This window comes from Quercus robur, chromosome 11 (genome assembly GCF_932294415.1).
Source record: "Quercus robur chromosome 11, dhQueRobu3.1, whole genome shotgun sequence".
Lineage (NCBI taxonomy): Eukaryota > Viridiplantae > Streptophyta > Magnoliopsida > Fagales > Fagaceae > Quercus > Quercus robur.
The window spans coordinates 35,115,858-35,138,465 of NC_065544.1; the positions used below are offsets into that span (position 1 = coordinate 35,115,858).

Below are 22,608 nucleotides of genomic sequence, written 5' to 3' on the forward strand. Positions count from 1 at the left end.
ACTAAAATTAATGGTATTGTCCACAAATAGAATATTGGAAATAATAATCTCAGGTGTATCAAAGGTCTTCAGCTAATCCTTGCTATCACAATATTCAGGGCCTACACCACACGAGAGAGAGAGAGAGAGATAGTAAGAACGGGGGAAAATTCGCTATAAAAGGCTCTATAACTTCCAATGAAACCAACTGGACATTCACCAGGACTAAATCTCCCTACAGGCATACATGCAAAATTCCATATCTATTTTAATATCATTCTCACTAATCATATGACTATCAACTAACTACCATGGGCAGATCACCATAGGTAAGGCATATAAGCTTTGAAAGAGAATTGTTTTATTGTCTTAAACTCATCTTTGGTAGCTACAGAGATATAGAAGTTCATTTTATAATAGAACATTCAACAAATCAAATCCCAAAATTCAATATGATGAGTTCATTTTATACATAGATCACAAATTTTCGTTTGCATCAAACACTAAAACAATAAGAAGGTGAATGACAAGTAGCTAGTAAGCACTTTGTTAATCAATTCAAACAGCAGCAAGCTGAGGGTGATAGAATTTGCAATTTGAACAAGCGGGCAACTTGGCCAAGGAATTTTGAAGGAAAAAAACAGTGCTGCACCTATGTGTTACGTAAACACTTACTGTATTAAGAGGAAGCAGGCCAAAATACTTCTAGGTAATCAATTGATGTCATATGAGAGGCATAAAAGAGCATGAAGGAATATAGATAATGAAAACATATATTGTCAAATAATGAAATATATATACATACATATATATATATATATATATAATATAAAAATCATACATATTGCAAAGCCAAGAACAAAGTGCGCACACACACACGCATATAAACTACAAAGAGAAGGCAACCCAAGATACCACTAGGCATTAATTGATGTCAGATAAATGGAATATAGATCCAAAACATACATATTTCATAGTTAAGAGCAAAGCACGCAAATTCCCATCTTTCCCTGAAGCCCAACGCTTGATCTCAGCATCCAGTGTTTCCGCAATCCACTGAAACCATGCATATCAGGATTGCACAATTAATAAGGACTACAGTAACTTCACGAGTTTCAGTACAGCCTAGCACTAAGACACACAAAAGCAACGAAACAACAAGTGTGTGTAGGAGCGGCTTGATGCATTTGGGAACTTAAGGCGAAAACTGATTATTTTGTTTTAAATACAAAATTACTACTAATTAACATGAATCACGTAGAATTTTTTTCTTATTTTAGAAATTTTATAGACAAAAAATTTGGCAAAACTTTTCATACTTATTGATGTGGTAGATTGATAGTGGTAAGAAAAAGAGTGATATTAATAGTAGACCTAGATAAGAACAAAAAATTTGGCAAAACTTTTCATACTTGTTGATGTGGTAGATTGATAGTGGTAAGAAAAAGAGTGATATTAATAGTAGACCTAGATAAGAACTAGTAAAAGTTTGCTAACTCAACTATTATGAAAAATGTTATATATGAAATTTTTTGTAGATTGCTCTCTCTTTTTCATTTGATAATTTTAAGAAAAATAGTGATATTAATGGTAGACCTAGATAAGAACTAGTAAAAGTTTGCTAACTCAACTATTATGAAAAATATTATGAAATTTTTTGTGGATTGCTCTCTCTCTTTTTTTTTTTTTTTTTTTTTGAGAAGTGCAACATTCACAATATTTTTCACAACAAATGCTAGGTGTAAAGTTACTTCTTTTTTCTATTTGAACCCACCACTATAATTTTTTTTTTTTTTTTTTTTTTTTTTTTTTTTTTTTTGCCATCAATAACAAGTTAGAAGTTAGAACAACCTGCTACTTAGGATTTGTTGTAAAAATGTTGTGAAAAATGTTATGAACATAGCATTTCTCTTTCTTTTTTATTTGTTTTCATTTGATAAAAAATATAATTTTATTTATTGGTTACAAATAACCATATTGGTTAAAATTTAGGGATCTTTCTTTTACTTAGGGCCTTAGGAGACCGCATCAACTGCATCTAGCATTCAGCCGGCAGCATCTGTGTACAAAATATGAAATACACTGATCAAAGAAAATAAAATACAGCAATCCATACAACTTCTTTTTTTTTTTTAATAAGTAAAAAATTATTAAAAGACTAGAGAGCACCACCAAGTACACATATGGTGTACTTGGGAGGCACCAAAAATAATAAAAATAAAAATTAGACAATTTCATAATTAATAATCATAAAGATGCAGCGTTGATCAACGGCATTTTTCAATATTGAACTAGTATAAAGATGCAAACCAGCCTAGTCAGTCCTATTTGGTTCAGTTTTAGGTTTATAAAATGAAAAGCATTTGAATCTAACCATATATTTCACATAAACCAGGCCTACCCATTCGTTAAATGATGGGATGGTGAGTGAGTGTAGTCATCAGGGGGAAGGTTGCTGTAGTCAGGCACAAAACAAAAACAAATGAGAAAATTAGAACATTTGATAGGAAACAATAGGTACTTACATGTCTCTCGGCTTGTTCCCTCTGAGTTTGAAGGTCCCTCTCATTCTTCTCAGCTAGTGCTTTAGCCTAAAATGCAGACAACAATAACAACTTCAGTGAAATTACACTAATAATAAACACATTGAATGAACCATCGCCACCATTTAGCCCAAGTGGAATATGTACGTTAAACCCATCCTGTGTATAAGGGAACAGAGAATAAATTAGTCTAGTGAAAGACACATACCACACGCTCCTGGGTCCTCTGGTGGCGTTCCAACCTGGCTCTTCGTCTGTCTTCACTTCCTCCTGCAATTGTTGTCTCAGTTCTGCTATTATTTGGTATGCTCCTTCACTGTGAGAACGTTTGGGCAGCAACCTATGCGGTTGGAGATGATAACGGTTGGGACTTCGGCGTTGATACTTGGCCTAATGGAAAGACCTTTGGGCCTGGTGATGTACTCGGTAAGCATGAACCATTGTTTTTGTTAAATAACTGCATACTTTTCCAATCATCATTTTTTTTTTTTAAATGTTTGACCAGATTTTTTTTTTCTTTTTCCCATCTGTTTATCAGACTTTAGGTGATGATCAATTTTCATTTTATCATACTTTATTAGTCCACTTACATGCACAAGCGCATCGTAAAGTAACAATCATTCTCTACTCCATGATCGTCCTAGAAAGTAGATTACAAAAAATATTTGCAAATATTATAACCAAGGGTACTATATCCACACTCTCTCACATCGTGTTCAAATCTTTTCAATTTCAAATCATGCATAAAATGTAGACATTTTGATTTTTTTATGAAACGATAATTAGTAGGAGACATTTTTATTTGTCTGAGACTCTGAATTGATAGGAGAACATTCTAACATGGGTTTGGGTTGATTTAATGTACAGTATGTAAAAATATTAAAATTAGTCATAGAATATCTATAAGGTAGTGTAATGTTAATATTCTATTAGAAAACTCAGCGATTCTCCATTGAGATTTATTATTCTTCTTGTTTCCATAATACTACAGTGTTCAACTACGGCCCAGGGGAGCACGACGTGAATTCTGTAAACCAACAAGGTTATGATACATGCACGGTATCAAGCGGTGCAAAAACATATGAAACTGGAAGTGATAGAATCAAGCTTGTGAAGGGAAAAAACTATTTCATTTGCAGCTTTCTGGGGCATTGCACAAACGGCATGAAAATAGCTATCAATGCATTGTAATCTGAAACAAAATGTTCTACAGATTTGTCAAGGTGCAATGGAATAATCAATAAACTTCATATCTACCATGCTTGAATATAAGATTGGTTTATTTTTGCACTTTCTTAAGGTGTTTTGCTTATCTTTCACTTTTTTGTATGGTGTGGCAAAAGAAATTATTTGACTGATATTTGGTTTCTACGGTTACCAAGCATCTTAATGAGAGCATCAATGGTGCAAATATTTGTTTTGCACTCAGCAATGCATGTAATTAATTAAATACATCAGGCTTAATCCCTCTCTCCATCATTTAATTTTAAATATCCATGGCTACACCCAATAGACCATCTCTAGCATAAGCCGATATCATTGAATTGAATTTGAAAGTCACAATGGTAGATGTGATGCCCCAGATTTGATTGAATATTGATTCATTATGCGTTGTGTGGGTCGTGATGAGTCCCACAATAACACAATATAAGAGGTAGAGCTACTTTTTTCTGCCAGAAGAGAGAGAGAGAGAGATTGGTTTTATCAAGCTAGGCGAAGTGGACTTAATTGGGATGTGTATAAGTTGCAGCCCAGAGAAAGATCTTTTGGTTGGGAGACAAAGACAAAGGAGGATTTTTGGGAGGGAGTGGGGACTACTACCATGCCTGTACTTGGTATTGGTATATAGGTACAGCTTTGGGTACCAAGTAGATTACAACAATAGCACTTGGTTTGACTAACAAGAAAAAAAAAGGGGGGGAGGGGATGGTTACATATTTACTCTTCAACCTGTGTCTCAGGTTTCAAAATAAAGGTAGTTGTCATTTGTTGAGGGTGTTTTTTTTTTTTTTTTGCAATAATAATTTTGGGAGGCCAAACCCAAAACTCGATTTTGGGACTAGAATGTAGCCCAAAGGCTTTAGGTGAATTGTGATAGACCCATTTAGCTTAAGGTCTGGATTGCACTTAGCAAGAACTGGAATGAAGCCACAAGAATACCTCCTATAATGAAAGTCAGCACAAATGAAAGCCCACCACAATAAGTGCTCAAATAATAGTCCAGCATGAAACATGAGAAACATCAAATGGTTAGTTATCATACATATTGTGAATCAAATGGTTAGTTATCATACATATTGTGAAATGTATTTACATTAGAAAAGCAAGTGTTTCCTCCTCTATTATCAAGTCAATATGAGGGAAGAAATCCATAGTAACAAAGACATTACACCTTTCAATGGAAAAACAATAAACAAAGACTAATAGTTCTTGATCAAATTTAAAAAATCTAACAGGATTGATATCAAGAATTCGTTTCCCACAACTACACTCCTTTGATGCCGAAAAGCATACTTGGATTGGTATGGTCTCCTCCTAAGCCTATGCGGTACAAGCTAAACTTTGATGGAGTTGTTTTTGCAGAACAAAACGCGGCAAGGGCGGGGGTTATTATAAGGAATGAAGAGAGACTTCTCATGGTGGCTACATCTCAACAAAGGTCACTCCCTTCCACGGTCTTGGAGGTTGAAGTAGTAGCGGCTAGAAGAGCCCTAGAATTTTCACAAGAACTGGGATTAGCTCGGGTAATATTGGAAGGAGACTCAAAGATCCTAATCAAGTCGTTTTAGAATGACACCAACCAGTAGCGGAGCTAGGATTTCAAATCAGGAGGGGCAAGATTTAAAGACAAGATTGAAGGTAAAATTAATCTAAGAAATATTAATCGATACTAATAACAAAATAAATAAACAACTATATGCCAAAGTCATTGTCATACATAATCTAATATAAAATTTTACTTTAATTCATTTTTTTTTCATTTCTAGTTAAATTTACTCAATTGCAAAATCTACTTCGACACAAGCTCGTTTAGAATTTGACCTGGACATATTACTATGAAGTATATATATGTTCCTCAATGCCATAAATGCTTTTAAAATCTTATGTAGACATTTGAGTTTGTAGCAAAAACTCAGGTTTTTTTTTTTTTTTTTTTAGATCAGCAAAAACCTCAGGTTGAGACTGAAAATGGTTGTTTACAAGAGAAAAAAAATTGTAAATAAGAAGCTGACTGGTGAGGTTCTACAGTTTGGTATCACTATATTTTTTTTCCCAGTCCTATTCAATGAAGTTGTGTGCAAAACCAATGTACTTGTACGCAGGACCTATTATTTAATAAAAGTGCTGCTTCAGTGCTTTGTGGATGTAAAATTGTCTTCTTGTTGACTAAAAAGTTGCTTCTGTCAGAGGGGCAAATAACCTTTTACTATGTTTATTAATAGTATACTACTAATACATAGAAAATTTTTGAGAAGGTCAGGGGGGGCAGCTGCCCCCTCTCGACCCCCCCTCTCTCCGCCCCTGACACCAACTCCCTTGCATAGTTGGACACATAGCAGCTGACATAAAATACATCGCTTCTTTTTTCTCATGTACGTAAGCAAGGAAATGTGTAGTAGCTCATTCTCTAGCCTACCGCGCTATTTTATCACCAAACATGTTAGTCTAGTTGGAAGAAGTGCCACCAGATGTTGAACCAGTTTTACAGGCTGATTTGAACAGTCATTCATAATAAAAGTTTGTAGTATTTCTTGGGTGCGGTTTCTGTCCAGCGCCTCTAGTACACTAGACTTGCTGCGATCATTACACATGTTTATTTTTGGACACATATCATGATCGCAACGGGTCCAGGGTCACAAGACACTAGACAGAAGCCGCACCAGTATTTCTTCTCAAAAAATAAATAAATAAATAGTTTTGGTCCTATAACACTTACCTTTGAGATAACTTCGAGGATAATAGCACACCTATACAACAAACCAAAGCTTATAATTTCCCAACACTAAACTTTGGACTAACGGGACTCATCGGCCACAATTTGTACCGAATAAAAGCAACACAAAAATAAACAAATAATGATAAAATTACTCTTTATATTTTCTAAACAAATTATGATTAAATTATTTTTTATCTTCTCTACAAGTTTTTCGGTTGGACACTTTATCTGCTCCTTTATATATTATTATTATTAGAATAATCTACTTCTTTATTTGGTATTATGCTAACATGTAAATTGATTTAAGGTCTTCTAAAAAATGATTTAAGGGGTTAAATATCATATAATATAATATATATATATATATATTTTGTTACAACAAGTGAGGAGGGGGGTTTGAGGGCAAAATTAATTTGCTGAATAGTACCTTTTTAGAAAGAAAAAAATAGTGAATAGCATTAGGCTGAAGTTAATTAGTTAAGTAAACTATTTTTGGAACTCGAGTTCCAAGCAGCACGCACCAATACTGATTAAAACTTAAGTTTGTCAAACTCGAGTTCCAACCTAAATTCGAATTTGATAAACTCAAATTCCAAAAACAGTCTACTTAATTAATTAATTTTGTTTGTGTGCTACTTTCCTAATTTTTTTTCTTAAAACATGCTATTTGGCAAATTTTGCCGGGGTTTGAGCTCTAGTTCTTATTATAATAAGATCAAACAAGGGTACTAATACATTGGGCTAACAATAACATAGACTAGGAGTAATTTATTGTTGGGTATATTTAATTAGTGCTAAGACATTTAATAAGCAAGTACATTTATTGCTAGACAATTAACTACTCATATTTATTAATATATAAAAAAATTAATTCTAACAAATCATTTTTTATAAAACAATCAAGTTTCATGCCAGACATTTAATAACTAAAATATGACAATTTAACTTTGTGTATTTATTAATGTAAGACAAATTAATTAGTGCAAATATTAAACAAGCATATATACGTACATACATATATATATAGATATATATAATGCTTAATGGAAAATTACATTTTACCCTCCTAAATTATACCCCATTTTACACTTAACCCCCTAAACTATTGCTCTTCTAAACTATAAGAGTGCACACCTACCTCCTTAAACAATTACACGTGTAACACTTGTACCATATCCCATTGTAATAGTTTAGGGAAGTAAGTGTGCATTCTTATAGTTGACGAGAGTAATTGTAAAATGAGGTAAGGTTTAAGAGATAAGTTTGTATCCTCATAGTTTAGAGGGCCAGTGTAAAGGAGGTATACTTTAAAAGGGCTAAAGTGTAACTTCCTCTTGGTTTTAAAACTCTTTGAAGCACACATTTTGAAATAAAAAGATATCATGATATAATAGACAACCACATAAACACACCTTCATTACCATATTTGATGATTGGTAATTGGCCCCTAAAAAATATAAATTAATTAAAAAATTGACAAAGTTTGGTTACAAACTTAATTGTAATCTAAGACTATAACTTCAATCAATATCTTTTTATTAAATGTAAATTTTGACAAATCTCCCATTGGATTACATTTTCTACTTATATATGTCTTCCATGTTTGCAAATTTTTTAGAAGATCTAAGATCAATAATGTAAAGTTGTGATTTACAAATTTGTATTGTGTTGGCTTTTATTTCGTGCCAAATTTAATTGTAATTTTATTCAATTTTTTGTACACTGTATTTGTTGTGGGAATTTATTGTAAGGGTTGTGTGATAGTGAGAGAGAGTGTGAAGACTCGAGCTATTGAAGAATGAAGTGTTTTCGCGGGTAGCTTGCGACTTAGCATCCCCGAAGTAACTCATGTGCCCTGCACATGCTGGAATGCAAAGAGTCAGGCCAGATGGAGACAGCTGTGTCTCGCGAGTATCTCGCGAGTAAGGCCTTCCCGCGAAACACCCGCAAGACATTTTGTTCTGCCAACCTGTCCATTCTAAGAGAGCTTCTGAGAGAAAACCCTAGCTAAAACACTTGAGAGTTAAAAATTGTTAATCCAACAATTCTCTACACCTTTGTTTGTGGATTTTCCTCATCTCCTACCTCTCCATTTCCATACCATTGAGAGGTCAATAGCCCAAACACTTACCACAGCTTTTGAGAGTGTCCAGTGAGGTTTTGGTGCTGTTGGGAAACATCGGAAGAAGCCAAAGATGGTAGATGCAACATGGAGCTTGTTGCGGGATCCAGAGAGCTAGACAAGACATGGTTCCGAGAAGCCTTGTTGGAGTAGGAGCTTGAAGGGCTTAGATACAGAGGGTAGATTAGGCTTGGAGAGTCTCTTGCTTACCCATGTATCCCAACTGATTGTCTAGTAGATCAATTTTTGCTTGAAGGGTAACAGAGAGGTTTTTCGCCGAGTTCTTCGGTTTCTTCTTCGATAGCACGTCTCGATGTTATCTATGTTTGCATCTCTCGTCCTTACTCTTGTTCATTTTATTTTACTACTATGTTACTTTAAATATGGATTAGAGTAGCTCTCTTACATGTTTGTTTGCGTTTACATTATTCCGCACTTAGTATTAAGTTAGTGTAAAAACAACCAAGCCGTAATTTGAATTAGAGGGTCTAAACGAGCTCTAGTGTTTTCACACATTTCGAGCTTTCAAATAACTATGTTGTCAATCAATTATTTAAAAATTGCAAATTTTTATAGTCTAAAATTATGCATAAAAAATGAATTTATGGATCATATAGTAAATCATATTGCACAAATTTTGATATGTGTGTTAAGAGAAAAAAAAACATACAATCCAACTATTAGATTTTCAAGATATGTAGCAATATTATTTCTTTTTAAAAAGTTGAAATTTTAGACTACAATCAATTATATAGTCAAACTTTATCCTTAAAAAATAAAGATAATTCAAAAATTCAAAAACTCTATTAAACACACATTTCTATAGAGTCAAGTTGTCCTCCACCCTTGACATTAAATGACTCTAATTGTCAGCATTAACATATTTAATTTACTGACTGGTCCAAAAAAACAACAAAAAAGTTGGTGGCCAGAACTCTATAAAACGCATATTTCTATAGGGTCAAGTTGTCCTCCATCCTTACTCTATCTTACGATTGAGAAATATTCTCTCTGTGGAGCAAGTTTTATTATTAAGATGGCCCAGGGAATAGGTAATGCAATTGTTGTCTCAGTTCTGCTATTGGGTTTGCTCCACTGTGAAAACGTTTGGGCAGCAACCTATACTGTTGGAGATGCTGGAGGTTGGACCTTCAACGTTGTGGGTTGGCCTAATGGAAAGACCTTTAAGACTGGTGATGTACTTGGTAAGCAAGTATGAACCATTGTTTTTGATAAATGACTGCATACTTTTCCAATAATCATTTCTCTTTTACTTTGTCGTATCATATCTTTAAGGTAGTGTAATGTTAATACTCTATCAGAAAGTTTTATGATTCTCCATTGAGATTTATTATTTTTCTCGTTACCATGTTACAGTGTTCAACTACAACCCAACAGAGCACAATGTGGTTGCTGTAGACAAACAAGGTTACGATACATGCACGGTATCAGAAGGTTCAAAAACATATCAAACTGGAAGCGATAAAATCACGCTTGCGAATGGACAAAACTATTTCATTTGTGGTTTTCCGGGGCATTGCGGGGCCAACCTGAAAATGGTTGTCAACGCATTGTAACCTGAAACCAAAAGTTCTTGGATTTATCTCTGTTTTTGCAAGATGCAATGGGAAAATTAATAAAATTCATTTATGTTATGCTTGAACATGAGATTGTTTTGGTTTGTGAATGACTTTGGCACTTTTATATTGAGTTTTGTTAAACTTTTACTGTGATGCATGTTGAAGGAAAAGAAATTACACGACTGATATTAGACGTTAGTAACTAGCTTTATCTATGTCATAGAGTATATATATAATAAAAGTTAAGTTTAGAAACTGTGGTTATGTCAAGTGACTTCACCAAATTGCTGAAAGTTTATTAGATTTTTAAAAATTAAATAAATATATTTTTTTTCCTTATCTTCTTCTCCTATAATTTCTAAGTGGTAAAAATTTTAATTTGATTACAATCCAAATTCTTCATATTACAATCCTCTAAGTTCATAAAAATCTTAATTTGATTGTAATCTAAATTCTTTATCTAATCATTTATTATTATAATTTATAAGTCGATAAAAAATCAAGAAAAAATTTACATTACAAAGATAAAAGTTGGATTTAGAAACTGTGGTTACGCAAAGTAACTTCACCAAATTGCAGAAATTTTGTTAGATTTTTAAAAAATAAATAAATATATTTTTTGTTCTATCTTCTTCTCTTATAATTTCTAAGTTGATAAAAATTTTAATTTGATTACAATACAAATTCATCATATTACAATCCTCTAAGTTGATAAAAATCTTAATTTGATTGTAACCCAAATTCTTTATCTAATCATTTATTATTATAATTTATAAGTCAATAAAAAAACAAGAAAAAATTTACATTACAAAGATGCCTTACAAAGATAAAAGTTGAGTTTAGAAACTGTGGTTGCACCAAGTGACTTCACCAAATTACAGAAATTTTGTTAGAATTTTTAATATATATATATATATTCCTTATCTTTTTCTCTTATAATTTCTAAGTTAATAAAAAAAAATTTAATTTGATTACAATCCAAATTCTTCATATTACAATCCTCTAAATTGATAAAAATCTTAATTTGATTATAATCCAAATTCTTAATCTAATCAATTTATTATTATAATTTATAAGTCGATAAAAAATCAAGAAAAAAATTACATTACAAAGATGTTTTACAAAGATGTATATAGCAATCCAAACCTTTTATAGGTTATTGAAATCAACAAAATTGTACAACGGTACAACCTTTTATCAAAGAAGTATATTTCAAATACTCACCTCTAGGATTTACGTTACAGAATAAATTTTTAATTAATAATCCTTTTATTATTAATTTATTTTGAATTTTGGTTTCACATTAATTTTTCATATCAACATTAATTATTTTAAAAAACAAACACAGTACAGGTATACAACAACTAATAGTCTATTATCAACATTTAATTTAATTTTTTAATTTTTAAAAACACCTCATGGATAAACACAAAATAATAAATATTCTTATCACCTTTTTTTTATACATCTCTATCAATTTTTTAGATAAATACAAAAAAACTTAGTTGCTGTTATCTTTTGTTTTTTTCCTTCACACTTTTTACTAACATTGCACTATATTAGACTTCATCCTCTCAATTTCTTCTACATAACTTTTATTTTTTTTTAATAGGAACTTCTCTGTAACTTTGAGTTTATGTATTGATTTAAATTTTTTTCTTTTCAATGCTTCATTTAAGTTACCTTTTTTATTTATATTACTTTATTTTCAATGCATCATTTAAGTTACTTTTTATTTGGTCTTTATTATATCTGGTTGGTTTAATCTTCCTGGGTAATTAAGCAAGTTTAATCTTTCAATCTCTTTTTCTTTATGTGAAAAATTGCATAGCTTTATTTATTTTTATTTTTTTTAATATTCTTGAAGCAACAAAAAAGCCAACTAGATTTGCTAAAGACGAAAACGATGTACACATGGCTTGAGGATGTCCCCCCCCCCCCCCCCAAAATTTGAAACTAGGTTCTTAAATTAACATTTTTTGTATTTAATTTTCTTATTTTTTGTAAGGCATTGATTTTATTGCATGTGTTTTTTTTATAAAGTTTATGATAGCTATTTTGTTTTTTTAGGGTTTGATATGGTATTTCACTATGATTATCAATATGTGTTTTAAGAGTTTTAATTGGTAACATATATTCTTCCATGAATATAAATTAAAGAGAAATTTTTGAGGGAAAAAAAAAAAGAAATAGTAAAATTAAAGAACCAAGCTAGTTGACTATTCAATTTTAATAGTTTTAAAAATCAATTTCAAAATTATATCTAAGAAAACAATATATCTTATTCATGATATAAACATATTTACCATTATATATATATATATATATATATAAATATATATAAGTAATAACTTATTAAAAGAGTGCAATAAATATGTTTGCTTTTAGAATGCGTTGGGCTTAAATGTCGTAGTTGCGACAAGTGGCGGTACCAAATTGCAGAAATTATTTTTAGATTTTTAGATTTTTTTTTTTTTTTTTAAAAAATCTACATAAAAAAGTCTAATGCATCTTAAATTGCAACAACGTAGACGTAGTGTAATCTAATTCTTCTTATTTTTTTAATTACTCCACTAAAAAGAATGGTCTAATGTATCTTAAATTGCAGCAACTGTATACTACACTAAAAAATAAAATAAAAGGTCTAATGCATCTTAAATTACAGCAACATATACTACCCTAAATCAAAAGGTCTAATGCATCTTAAATTGCAATAACTGTATACTACACTAAAAAAAATGTCTAATACATCTTAAATTGCAACAATATTAATACCCATCATATTTTTTCTTTTTGAATTTGCCATTAATTTTTTTACAAAATTTGTCAATATTTTAAATGTTTAGTAGTTTAGATTATTCTTAATTATTGAATTGAGGTTTCAACTTAAATATGATTTCAATTATTGTTTTGGATAGTTTTTTGTAGGGACACGAATCTCGCGTGGCCCAACAACGATGCTGGGCTCGCCTACAGAAAATCCCCTACAATAACATTTGTAGAGAGTGGGCTTGAAAGGCCAGCGTTGGGTCACAGGGCGTTGGTTCAGGCCGGACTTTAGATGAACCAAGACAAGGAGAGGCTTTAGTCTGTATATTCGGGCCTTACACCTTTGTAACTGGAGGGATTTGGCTCCTCGGATCATGTCCGAGGAGCAATAAAGTTTTTCTCCAGTTACCCGTCGATGGGTTTTCCGTGGTGGAGCGCATACATTATCCGGGCATTCTCATTCCTGGAGTTTTTTCCAGGAAGTCAGATGGGGATCCCCTCCTTCGTTACCTAACGTTTTCTTTTATACTAGCCTACGTTCGTTGTCCCTCGTCCACGTGTAGGGTCAGTTTTTCCAGGACTGATACTTGTCCCGTCAATCCCATCCCAGCATTGTTGGGCATGGTTAATAAAGCCCAAGAATCCGGTTCTGTCAGGTGCAATGTCATGTCAATGAGGGGTATTAAAGACAATTTCCCTCAAGATATTTTCTGATCTTTTAAACTAGCTTGTGGGCTACTCTCATCCCTGAGACTTCGGCCCTGCCGAGGACTAAGCTGTCCTCGGCTGTATCTTCGGGCCACTTTGGACTTCCTATTTTCGAGCTTGGGCCCTGGCCCCCTTCAATGTGGACCTGTGGACTCCCCATGGACGAGCGGGCCGGGCCCATAAACAATTGGGCCCCACAATAGCCCCTCAAAACCCTGCTGTCCAATGTCTTGGCTGGAAAGGTGGGTTTTGGTAATACCGAGCCTTTATTGCGGCTCATTTAATTCGGCCCTTGAGCAACGTTGGCGACTCTTCACCTCCCCGAGGAATGCGCCGGTCTACAAGATGTTTCCCTCGATTTACGCGTGATGCGCTTATACCGCTTGGTTATCCGTAGCACGCCTTTAATATCTTCCTTTTACGAGACCTCTCAAATCTAACGGTTACTGATAGCGTGGGGGGAACGAAACGGATGCACATTTATTCGTAGATTTCCTTGGGGATCAGAACGTGTTACGTGCCCTTGTCTTACTCCCCTATATAAAGAGAGAAGACAAGAGGTGATTCTCTCATATCTGAATCCCTTAGGCCCTTCTCATAGTTCACTTCTTCCGTCTGGTTATTCCTTATCCAATAATACATCCACCATAATAGTCAACCATGAATAAACCCTTTATCTCCCAGAAACGCCATGTCATAATAAAACTTGAGATGGCTCGGTCGGGGCAAGGGTGGCGGAGACTCAAGATTTGCCTCCCCCCTCTTTTAGCCAAAATCCGAAGCAGGGACTCGTCACATCCCACTTCCGGTGTGACTGAGTCGAAAACCTCCGTTGTCATCTCCATCCGCTCTCTCATGAGCATACCTAATATGGCTCCCCTTTTCCCTCTTTTGCTCCTTTTACTTTCTTTTCATTGCTTCCCTCTTCTTCTCCTCCTTCCTGCTCATGTCTTCCATCTTCTTTTTCCTTTGCACTCCTCAGCGACAAGAGCTTGCTGAAGTGCTTCCATGTGTTCCAATTCTTCTTCCTTCCCCTTCTCCCTTTCTATACAAAGTTCTTCTTCTGATATGAACAGTACTGAGGCAGAGATTTTAGAGAGACTTTGAAGGCGAGTTTAAAGGACACCTAGCGGTTTACTTATCTGTATTACGGATGTTATTACTGCTTCAACAGTTCATTTTTTGTATAGGCTTGCTTAAGCCCTTCCTTGTATGTTGTAATGATTTTTTATATTAATAAAAGTTACTGTTATTCTATTTCGCATGTTCTGTTTATATGTTCTAATAAATTTGCAAATTCTGCTCGGCACAATAGTATAGCATTTGAACCAATGACAACTAAGGCCAAAATACTTGCTAATAAAAAGACGCCATAATAACTTTAACAAAATTAGTATTCGACATAACAATCCGACCAGTGAGGAACGAGACTTACTTTAAAATTAATCGCGATGGGGATTAAGTGTTTGATAAGGTGCAAGAAGTAATTATCCGAGGACATGTCACCCTTTCAATGAGCAATTTCTTTAGGTTAACGATCATCAGTTCGTTTCGCCATCTTCTTAACACACTGGCCTTAACCTTTTCCAGTATTTAAGCCGAGAAACTTCTCCATCCGAGTAGTTGATTTCCCAAAAGGCCTGAGTCCGAGGACTTTGCACAGCCAGGGTTTTGTTTAGGACTTATACTTTTTCTTTTAGGTGCTCGGTTTCCCCATAGGCTTGAGTCCGAGGGCCATGCAAGTCCTAGGTTCTGTCCAAGACTTATAAGATATCTTTTTTTATGTTCCTGGTTTCCCTCTAGGCTTAAGTCCAAGGACCATGCAAGTCCTAGGTTCTGTCCAAGACTTATAAGATATCTTTTTCGTACTTGGTTTTCCCATAGGCTTGAGTCCGAGGACCATGCAAGTCCTAGGTTCTGTCCAAGACTTATAAGATATCTTTTTCGTACTTGGTTTTCCCGTAGGCTTGAGTCCGAGGACCATGCAAGTCCTAGGTTCTGTCCAAGATTTATAAGATATCTTTTTCGTACTTGGTTTTCCCATAGGCTTGAGTCCGAGGGCCATGCAAGTCCTAGGTTCTGTCCAAGACTCTTTGAGTTCAGATTCTCCCTTTCATAAGGCATTTCCCAAGGCGCCGAGTAGGGGTTGTCCTCGGCCACGGCCATTGCTCGGCGTGGGCCACAGTACCTGGGCCCCCACGCAAAGCGGGCCTGGGCCACGAATCCACTTAGCCCATAAATTAAGAGATATTTCTGCAACCTCTGGCCACGCAGTACTCTCTGATGTCACAGTGACCGAGGTGCGCCTTTACGAGGCTCTTTAATCTTGTGGTTGCAGTTGATGTTGGAAGCTGAGCCAGAACTGTTTTGTCTGTAGCGTTCCTTGGGACGCCGCGTGAGTTGACTGCCATCACCTTGTCTTTTCAAATAAATGGGAGGGAGAGAAAGTTGCTTTATATACGCATAAATCCTTCAGTTTTCTCCCACATCACAGCTTCCATATCCGGAGCTCTCCTCCCTTAGCATAACATGTTTCGGGCACGGGTTAGGAAGAAAGAAATTTCTCCGCCGCAGATGCACCGTGCCTTCATGAGACTCAGAATAGTACGGTATGGGCACAGGAAGCTTAGGTTCAGGAGAATACTTCATTTCAACCGAGGGGGAAGGGAATCTTTCCCTCTTTTAGTCAAAATCCGAAGCAGGTTCTGTCCATGCCAGAATTTTGGTGTGGCAGAAGAAAGATTTTCCGCCATCAGCGCCTCTGCTTTGCGGCAGGCGTATATTTAGTGAAAGCCCCTCAACTTCCAACTCCCTGCACCTTTCCTTCAGCGGTGTCAGGCTCAAGTTGGGTTTCTTTTGCTGTTTGAGTTGTGGGCATGCGAAAGCATTGAGGAAGAACAAGGTCTTGGAGCTGTAGCCAACCTCTCCTCTGATCTACTTCCTCAGCTTTATTTTATTCTCTTGTATCTTCCTTTCTTTTCAGTTATGTAATGAGCTTTGACGCAAACCGATTCCAGCTTTTTATTGTACGCTGTACTATTTCTTTGTTTTAGTGATAATGGAAATTTCTTTACTTGTTTTGGATACTGTTCCTTTGACTACACTATCTTGTGAGTGAGTGTGCCCCATGCGTGTGTTTCTTTCCGAATATTTAGAGCTAAATAGCTTGAAACATAATCTAACTAACTCCAATTTATCAAATACTATCAGGCAATATATCGATAATTTATAGTAAATCAAACTTGGGAAACTAACCGGGATAGCAGTTGAATAATCTGTGATAAGCGCGTGAATACCGTCCAAGACTGATAATCTCTAAATAATCCATCCGAGCAATCGACTGGGAAGTAGGGAACTCCGATGGTGCTTGTGTACTTGCTTTCCCCATAGGCTTGGGTCCGAGGACCATGCAAGGCCTAGGTTCCGTCCAAAATTACGGTTTTTATTTTGTGTACTTCGTTTCCCCATAGGCTTGAGTCCGAGGATCATACAAGGCCTAGGTTCTGTCCAAAACTTTTAACATTTCCTTTTTTGTACTTAGTTTCCCCATAGGCTTGGGTCCGAGGACCATGCAAGGCCTTGGTTCTGTCCAAAACTTGTAAGATTTCTTTTTTGTACTTGGTTTCCCCATAGGCTTGGGTCCGAGGACCATGCAAGGCCTTGGTTCTGTCCAAAACTTTTAAGATTTCCTGTTTGTACTTGGTTTCCCCATAGGCTTGGGTCCGAGGACCATGCAAGGCCTTGGTTCTGTCCAAAACTTGTAGGATTTCTTTTTTGTACTTGGTTTCCCCAGAGGCTTGGGTCCGAGGACCATGCAAGGCCTTGGTTCTGTCCAAAACTTTTAAGATTTCCTGTTTGTACTTGGTTTCCCCATAGGCTTGGGTCCGAGGACCATGTAAGGCCTTGGTTCTGTCCAAAACTTGTAGGATTTCTTTTTTGTACTTGGTTTCCCCATAGGCTTGGGTCCGAGGACCATGCAAGACCTTGGTTCTGTCCAAAACTTTTAAGATTTCCTGTTTGTACTTGGTTTCCCCATAGGCTTGGGTCCGAGGACCATGCAAGGCCTTGGTTCTGTCCAAAACTTTTAAGATTTCCTGTTTGTACTTGGTTTCCCCATAGGCTTGGGTCCGAGGACCATGCAAGGCCTTGGTTCTGTCCAAAACTTGTAGGATTTCTTTTTTGTACTTGGTTTCCCCAGAGGCTTGGATCCGAGGACCATGCAAGGCCTTGGTTCTGTCCAAAACTTTTAAGATTTCATGTTTGTACTTGGTTTCCCCATAGGCTTGGGTCCGAGGACCATGCAAGGCCTTGGTTCTGTCCAAAACTTGTAGGATTTCTTTTTTGTACTTGGTTTCCCCATAGGCTTGGGTCCGAGGACCATGCAAGACCTTGGTTCTGTCCAAAACTTTTAAGATTTCCTGTTTGTACTTGGTTTCCCCATAGACTTGGGTCCGAGGACCATGCAAGGCCTTGGTTCTGTCCAAAACTTTTAAGATTTCCTGTTTGTACTTGGTTTCCCCATAGGCTTGGGTCCGAGGACCATGCAAGGCCTTGGTTCTGTCCAAAACTTGTAGGATTTCTTTTTTGTACTTGGTTTCCCCAGAGGCTTGGGTCCGAGGACCATGCAAGGCCTTGGTTCTGTCCAAAACTTTTAAGATTTCCTGTTTGTACTTGGTTTTCCCATAGGCTTGGGTCTGAGGACCATGCAAGGCCTTGGTTCTGTCCAAAACTTTTAAGATTTCCTGTTTGTACTTGGTTTCCCCATAGGCTTGGGTCCGAGGACCATGCAAGGCCTTGGTTCTGTCCAAAACTTGTAGGATTTCTTTTTTGTACTCGGTTTCCCCAGAGGCTTGGGTCCGAGGACCATGCAAGGCCTTGGTTCTGTCCAAAACTTTTAAGATTTCCTGTTTGTACTTGGTTTCCCCATAGGCTTGGGTCCGAGGACCATGCAAGGCCTTGGTTCTGTCCAAAACTTGTAGGATTTCTTTTTAAGTAGTCTTTTCTCTATAGTTGTTTATTTTTCGAAGGTTAGCCCCTGGGCCAGGGAGGGGAGAGTTGGTTCGAGGCCGGAAGCCCCTAGAGCTGCCCGCTCCGTTAGCAGTGCAAGGCGTAGCCCCTAGCAGAAGCTTATGGCGGAGCAACAACTGTACGTCGCCGGAGATGGAAAAAACTCGTGAATCTCTGCTTGCTGGAGAGCTGACTCATGCGCCACCCATGCCAACGCGCAGACCTCCCCACAGACGGCGCCAATTGTAGGGACACGAATCTCGCGCGGCCCAACAACGATGCTAGGCTCGCCTACAGAAAATCCCCTACAATAACATTTGTAGAGAGTGGGCTTGAAAGGCCAGCGTTGGGTCACAGGGCGTTGGTTCAGGCCGGACTTTAGATGAACCAAGACAAGGAGAGGCTTTAGTCTGTATATTCGGGCCTTACACCTTTGTAACTGGAGGGATTTGGCTCCTCGGATCATATCCGAGGAGCAATAAAGTTTTTCTTCGGTTACCCGTCGATGGGTTTTCCGTGGTGGAGCGCATACATTATCCGGGCATTCTCATTCCTGGAGTTTTTTCTAAGAAGTCAGATGGGGATCCCCTCCTTCGTTACCTAACGTTTTCTTTTATACTAGCCTACGTTCGTTGTCCCTCGTCCACGTGTAGAGTCAGTTTTTCCAGGACTGATACTTGTCCCGTCAATCCCATCCCAGCATTGTTGGGCATGGTTAATAAAGCTCAAGAATCCGGTTCTGTCAGGTGCAATGTCATGTGAATGAGGGGTATTAAGGACAATTTCCCTCAAGATATTTTCTGATCTTTTAAGCTAGCTTGTGGGCTACTCTCATCCCTGAGACTTCAGGCCTGCCGAGGACTAAGCTGTCCTCGGCTGTATCTTCGAGTCACTTTGGACTTCCTATTTTCGAGCTTGGGCCCTGGCCCCCTTCAGTGTGGACCTGTGGACTCCCCATGGACGAGCGGGCCGGGCCCATAAACAATTGGGCCCCACATTTTTAATTATTAAATTTAAGGTTTTTCTATTTAAATATATGGTGATATATTTATACACACACATTTTATAATACCTTAATTTCACACAATTTGTATTCATTAGTTAATTTAAAAGTCAAATATTCATTTATTTTCATTATCTATTCTAATATCTAATTTTAAGTAAATTATTAAATAAAAACTATTTACATATGAACTTTGATTAAGCCATGCATTGCACAAGCATAATGCTAGTATATATATAAAACCGAAACCTCTGGAGCTTCCACACTTTTTCACGTCAGCACAATATTTAAATAAAATTATAATTTTCTTTAAATAAATTATTTTTGTTTAGTCCAAACTTAACAAGGAATGAAACTCTATCTCTCTAACAAGTCCAACTTAAACTCAAACTCATTATCGTTATCATTTTTTTTTTTTAATTATTTTTGTTTAATCCAAATTTAACAAGGAGTAAAACTCTATCTCTCTAACAAGTCCAACTTAAACTCAAACTCAAACATTGATAATTTATCTTCAAATTTGCGAGATTAATCATGAACACTATTAAAAGCAAAGCAAACCCTAATATATTTTTTTTAAAGCCGAGTAGAGGTATAAGCTCTTCTTATGTTATTTTCTTCTCATCTACTTTGTAAAAAAAAATTATTTTATGGTGGAGTCAGCACAAAATCAAAATAAAGTTCTTATTAGGAGTAGGAGTTTTGTCTTCCTCTTTTCCGATGAATAAACTATGCACACAAGAGGAAAGGCGGTGTGCTTCTTGGCCATGTAGAGTATTTACTTTTTCAATACTTTTATTTTTTTTGACTTTTTGGTTTTTATTTAATTTAAATTATTTGAAAAATATTGAGCCGGCCAATTAAATAGGGTTGAAAAAAAAAATTAAAATAAAAAGGACCGCGTGAAGCGTGATAGGTATTATTGTAATTTTTTTTTCTTGTTTTTTTTCCCTCTCTTTTAAGATTACAATTTTATTGTTTAAATAATTATAGAATTGATGATTTTTTTTTCATCGTTTAAAGTTTAAACCCGTTAAAATTTAAAACTTATTGTTTTATGGGTTCACGTACTTTTTCCTTTTTCTTATATTTCTCTTTTGAATAGTCATATTTTTTGAATTGTTTCAATAACTTATTCTTTAATTATAAATATTTTTTGGTATTTTGGAAGTTTTAACATCTGAATTTGTGTTATTTTTTGCAATATTTTAACATGTTTAGCTGATTTCAATGACTATACCATGTATTTTTCTTTTATATTTCTTTATTGTATAATCTATACATTTTGTTTTGTTTCAAAAATGTATAGAAAATAAATTTTATGATTCTTTAATATTTTTTAGTCTTTCAAAAGTTTTAACATTTGAATTATTCTTATGATGGTAACACATCTTTCTCTTATATTTCATTGTTGTGTAGTCACACACACACACACACACACACACACACACACACATATATATATATATATATATATATATATTATCTTTAATTTGTAGGATCTGAATCTTTTGATTCCTTTCAATAGTTATAGCCATATGTAACTTATCTTTCTCTTATATTTCTCTATTGCTTAGTCATATATATTTTATTTTGTTTCAATAATTTCTAAGCAGTTTATCATCTGATTCTTTAAATTTTTTGGTCTTTCATCAAAAGTTTTAATATCTGAAATTTTTAATAAGCCACTGCACGTTCAAGCAATGGCTTCTTCATCAAATTGTAACACAAATTGAAGTCATACAAGAGCAAATCATGCAATAGTGTAATATCTTAATCAATTTTAGATTTTATAAAATTATTTTAATCTACCTCACAAATAGGTAGATTCTTGTGCATAGCACGGGTTAGTGACTAGCTATATATATATGAGAAGTTTAAAATTACTACTAATTTTATTACAATTTCATTTTATGAGCGAAGATATCTACTCCATGCTCTTTAGTCTTGCAATATTTGAGTTAAATCTCATAATTTTTCACGTCCTTTCAAACACTTACACTTGCCCATCATGCACCCAACCAGTTACACACAAGTAAATGACTAAAAAGGATAATTTTGTAATACATGGAAAATGGCCACAACATAAGAAAGTAAGAAATTACAAAGTTCTAACTTTTGGACACGACTTGTGTCTAGTGTCCAATTCCACTAGACATGCTGGGATGCAGACACATATCCAAAACTATACACGTGTTCACATTCCAACGTGTCCAGTGGAACTGGACACTGGACACAATCTTTTCCCTTAACTTTTAATGCTTCCATTTAATGCTTTGTTGTGTGAGACCAAATATTTCTCAAAAGTATTGAAATTTATCTCTTGAAAGAGCTATGGCAAAGATATCTGCTAATTGATCTTTAGTCTTGCAATATTTGTTTAAATCTCATAGTGTTTCATGTCATTTCAAACCCTCATCATGCACCCAACTAGTTACATGCAAGTAAATGACTAAAAAGGATAAGTCTGTAATACATGGAAAATGGCCACATGCACAGGAAAGTATGAAAGTTTGTAATACTTGATCTTTAGTCATGCAATATGTGAGTTAAATCTCATAATTTTCCTGTTATTTCAAACCCTTACAGTTGTCCATCATGCACCCAACCAGTTACATGCAAGTAAATGACTAAAAAGGATAAGTTTGCAATACTTGGAAAATGGCCACATGCATAGGAAAGTATGAAATTAAAAAAGTATTAAATTTTAATGCTTCCATTTAATGCTTTGTTGTGTGAGACCCAATATTGATCTAAAGTATTGAAACTTATATTAACTCAGATACTCTAATTGTTACCTTCATTGTCATATTTGGAGACCAGTCCCTAAAAACAACAAAAAAGTTGGTGGCAAAAACTCTATAATAGACACATTTCTATAGGTTCAAGTTGTCCTCCATCCTTCACTCGATCTTACTTTTGCGTATTATTCTCTCCATCGAGGAAATTTTATTATTAAG

At 35.3% G+C, this 22,608-nt stretch overlaps 2 protein-coding genes and 1 long non-coding RNA gene across 3 annotated transcripts; 2 read left to right on the top strand and 1 right to left on the bottom strand.

Moving 5' to 3' along the window:
• Nucleotides 1–979: 979 nt before the first annotated feature.
• On the bottom strand, nucleotides 980–2,783 carry LOC126706434 (uncharacterized). Its single transcript, XR_007648590.1, has 3 exons — nucleotides 2,731–2,783; nucleotides 2,505–2,570; nucleotides 980–1,035 (listed from the first exon to the last, which is right to left on the bottom strand). It is a non-coding gene; the product is annotated as an uncharacterized LOC126706434 (long non-coding RNA).
• Nucleotides 2,784–2,785: 2 nt separating this feature from the next.
• LOC126704971 (basic blue protein-like) lies at nucleotides 2,786–3,713 on the top strand (the record flags this gene model as incomplete). Its single annotated transcript, XM_050403946.1, has 2 exons — nucleotides 2,786–2,948; nucleotides 3,514–3,713. Coding segments are annotated over 2 exons (363 nt in total), but the record flags the coding sequence as incomplete, so codon positions are not given.
• Nucleotides 3,714–9,617: 5,904 nt separating this feature from the next.
• LOC126706519 (basic blue protein-like) lies at nucleotides 9,618–10,158 on the top strand. Its single transcript, XM_050406026.1, has 2 exons — nucleotides 9,618–9,786; nucleotides 9,959–10,158. Exons 1-2 carry the CDS (start codon nucleotides 9,618–9,620, stop codon nucleotides 10,156–10,158), a joined length of 369 nt encoding a protein of 122 aa, XP_050261983.1.
• Nucleotides 10,159–22,608: the final 12,450 nt, after the last annotated feature.

What these genes read in the sequence shown, in the direction of transcription:
- LOC126706519 (XM_050406026.1), top strand. Translation starts at nt 9,618, where the DNA reads ATGGCCCAGGGAATAGGTAATGCAATTGTTGTCTCAGTTCTGCTATTG. An exon ending in TAAGACTGGTGATGTACTTG is followed by an intron (nt 9,787 to 9,958) that starts GTAAGCAAGTAT and finishes ACCATGTTACAG; the next exon opens with TGTTCAACTACAACCCAACA.